Raw genomic sequence first — 3,550 nt, forward strand, 5'->3', positions numbered from 1 at the left:
TCAAAAATGAACTTGATTCATCGGCAGTTCATTTGTGTCGTCATCGTGCAAAACCTAATTGACAGGTACTTGAATTTTCAAGATTTCCATCCAAGGCTCCAGGACACAGCGGGAAGTTCCACAGAAACCGTTAGCAATCTTCTTTCACATATCTTCTGTTCGCTTTGGCGTAGCATCGTCGTTCAATTTTTCGGTAATTACACGACATATCTCGTGAACAATCTGGTAGACAGCCCCAAGTCTGTAACGAAATGCTATGATTTTTTGCGTGTCTCATGTTGCTAAATGTCTGAAATCATGAGATCTTTCTCAGGAAGTTACTGCTAATAGGAATGTAGTGTCATGCTTTTTAAGATACGAATGAACTTTACTCAACAGCGAGTTTTTGGTATAAATTTGTTTAGCATAACATTTGATTGGCATAAATTTGTTTGGCATTATGTCATTTGGCATGAAATGAAAAGACATACTGTTTCATTTGGCATAATTTTCATTTAGCATAATTCATTTGACATAGTTTTCATTTAGTATAATACATAATTGTGCATATTTTCTTTAAATTCGATTTTATCTGGGAGTACTTTAAAAGGCTGAAATACATAACGGACGAAAACACTTGGATTACAGGTTTGCCAATTAGTGCTTGGACGACTCGGACTGCGTTACCTTGGCGGCTTGGCACCGCCGAGATTACCTTGTCCTCGTAGTGGTATAACAACTAGAAAAAAATTAAAGTGCCGCTTATGTAGCTGCACCACATTGATAGACATATAACACACATTCACTTAAAAATCGAATGTAAAAACCGAACACTAATAGGAAAACCTGTAATCCAAGTGTTTCCAGCCGTTATGTATTTCAACCTTTCAAAGTACTCCCAGAACAAGTCGAATATCGAAAGGAAATATACACAATTGAAATTATGCCAAATGAAACAATGTCTTTCTATTTTATGCCGAATGACATTATGCCAAACAAAAGTTATGCCAAAGAAATTTATGCCAAACAAAATTCGGCCAAATAACACACAACCACTTTCAAATTATCAAAAATATAACTCGAGCTTTTGATGATCTCAGTGCCTCAAAATATGTTCTATATTTTTCGGTAAATTGTATTGGAATTGTGTCAACTAAACTGATAAAACAGATTAAAACAGTGGTTTATTCGTGTTTCAAATTTTCCTTAATTTAAAGATTTTGTGTCCGAGAATTATTTTGTAACTAGATCTCAACGTTGCGATTGATCTGTTTGAGTATACAAGATCTAAAATAGATCAGCCATTAAGAAATAAAATAGCGTAGTAAAACTCTTATTTTGGAAGTTTTTCATTTTACCGTGCAAAATGAACTATGATAAATTAGAATGAAACTTTCGCGTTTCAGTTCAACCCTGCTGGAGTGAATCATAATCAGCTGATAGTTATCTTCATCATCATCATCATCATCATCCGTCTTTCATTGTATACAAGTAAGTACTTAGCATAGAATGAATGCTTTCTTCCGCTCACGTATTCTACGGACAGTTTCCAACGTAATTGTCTACGGCAGTGCCTATTCGGCAGGTCAATCTGCGGTAAGAGCTTTTCAGCCATTGTTCACCGTTACTCAAGGGTACTGCTATTTCAACATGAAGCCCAGAGTTTACGTCACCAGGAACGATTATGCCCGAATCGGGATAGATCTGCTGAAAGAGGAGTGAGTAGTTAGCACGGTCAACAAGCGTGAACACACATGGAATGACAGTACATCTTATTTTCGTTATAGATGTGATCTATCGATATGGGACGAAGGATATCCTGTTCCGCGGGACGAGTTCTTGAAAAATGTTGCTGGCAAGGACGCCATTTTTTGTTCGCTGAATGACCGAATAGATAAAGAAATACTAGACCAAGCTGGACCAAGTCTTAAAGTTGTAGCTACCATCTCCGTTGGGTATGTTGATATGATGTTCCACTTTTCTGTAACTCTACATTCAAATTTTGCATAGCTTTGATCACATCGACATAAAGGAATGTCGCGACCGTGGTATACTTGTAGGATACACTCCAGATGTGTTGACGGATTCAACGGCAGAACTTACAGTAGCCCTGTTGTTGGCAACTTGCAGACGAATATTAGAGGCTAACAAAGAAGTTCACAATGGTGGTTGGAAAAGCTGGTCACCAATGTGGATGTGCGGTTATAGCATAAAAAACGCGACAATCGGCATAGTTGGTTTTGGAAGAATTGGTCAAGAAGTTACGAAGCGAATAATCCCCTTCAAACCATCACGAATTCAGTTCACTAGTAGATCGGATAAATGCTTGACGGCTGATGACTTGAACGTAAGTCAAGTTCCCTTTGATGAACTTGTCGAGACAAGTGATGTTGTAATAATTACATGCTCGTATAATGCGACAACCGCTAATCTGTTCAACGATTCGGTTTTTTCAAGAATGAAACCTTCTGCCATCCTAATAAATACTAGTCGTGGTGGAATAGTCGAACAGCACGATTTAATTCACGCATTAAAAGCGGGAAAAATTAGAGCTGCTGGATTGGATGTGACTACTCCAGAACCGTTGCCGTTGGACAGCCCATTACTTCAGTTGAGTAACGTTGTTGTTCTTCCTCATATAGGAAGCGCTGATGTAGAAACTCGCACGGAAATGTCTCGTATAACTGCGTGTAACATTCTCGCAGGGTTAAAGGGTGTTAAAATGATTTCGGAAGTTTAGTTTGTAGACTATCGAATAATATTGTATAAATTACGATAAGTGTATTATGAGAAATCCGAATTTTCTACTTTAGCTACCCACCCGCATCGGTGGGGAAACCAAAATGACACCATCTCCTCTAACGAACAACATTGGAATGGTTCTCTTTGTTGTCTTATAGACCTCTTCGTATGTTTCCTCGTCAATTTCAACGGTAGTTACCGTTTCTTCTGCATCTCCAAGGACCATATTCAAATGTTGGTCGAAGGCCTGTATTTTGTTTAATATTAATGACTGTAGTTAAATTAGAAATAAATTACATACGTGCAATCGACCCCTAAGTTCGCGTTCGTTCCTCATCTTAACATAGATCTTCTCGTCCAAACTGAGTCGGATCAAATCCAGGGGTTCTTTTACCGGGATTATCGGAATCTATAATAAAAAAAAAAACAAAAATAGTACGATTTAATTTCTAAAATGGACCTCCTACCTGCTCGTCTTCAGCCATGGTGAATGATCTTAAATAGAAAATAAATATCTATCACGATTAGCAAAAAAAGATTAGAAGCCGCGGGTAATCGTTCGTTTATATCAAGAACTAACATCAATAACCAGCGTTGCCAGGTGGCCAGATTTATCTGGCAAATGCCAGATTTTTCTCACATCGACAAACACTCTAAGAGCAACTTCAGCAGCTGGAAGTTTTAAATGGGCGATCTATGATAGAACTAAAACTAGAACAATCATATCTGCAGCAAGCCGTTCTAGTTTTATTTATTCTATCAGTTCTTCTGTCAAATTTAAAACTAACATACGATGCCGTTCTATTTTCTCTGTATTTGAAACACTAGT

The 3,550-nt window shown here is 37.7% G+C and overlaps 2 protein-coding genes across 3 annotated transcripts; one reads left to right on the plus strand and one right to left on the minus strand.

Moving 5' to 3' along the window:
* Positions 1-1,403: 1,403 nt before the first annotated feature.
* Positions 1,404-2,752, plus strand: LOC131431703 (glyoxylate reductase/hydroxypyruvate reductase). 2 transcript variants are annotated; one of them, XM_058597563.1, is made up of 4 exons: positions 1,404-1,470; positions 1,551-1,697; positions 1,767-1,934; positions 1,990-2,752. In XM_058597563.1, the coding sequence occupies exons 2-4, from the start codon at positions 1,630-1,632 to the stop codon at positions 2,717-2,719; spliced, it is 966 nt and encodes a 321-aa protein (XP_058453546.1). In that variant the 5' UTR covers positions 1,404-1,470; positions 1,551-1,629; the 3' UTR covers positions 2,720-2,752. The 2 variants fall into 2 exon arrangements, with proteins under 2 accessions (XP_058453546.1, XP_058453545.1); XM_058597562.1 differs by lacking the exon at positions 1,404-1,470 and having other exon boundaries at positions 1,477-1,697.
* Positions 2,741-3,343, minus strand: LOC131431704 (U6 snRNA-associated Sm-like protein LSm3). The gene is made up of 3 exons (XM_058597564.1): positions 3,189-3,343; positions 3,023-3,130; positions 2,741-2,968 (listed from the first exon to the last, which is right to left on the minus strand). Exons 1-3 carry the CDS (start codon positions 3,204-3,206, stop codon positions 2,789-2,791), a joined length of 306 nt encoding a protein of 101 aa, XP_058453547.1. The 5' UTR covers positions 3,207-3,343; the 3' UTR covers positions 2,741-2,788.
* Positions 3,344-3,550: the final 207 nt, after the last annotated feature.

Source organism: Malaya genurostris, chromosome 2 (assembly GCF_030247185.1).
Source record: "Malaya genurostris strain Urasoe2022 chromosome 2, Malgen_1.1, whole genome shotgun sequence".
Lineage (NCBI taxonomy): Eukaryota > Metazoa > Arthropoda > Insecta > Diptera > Culicidae > Malaya > Malaya genurostris.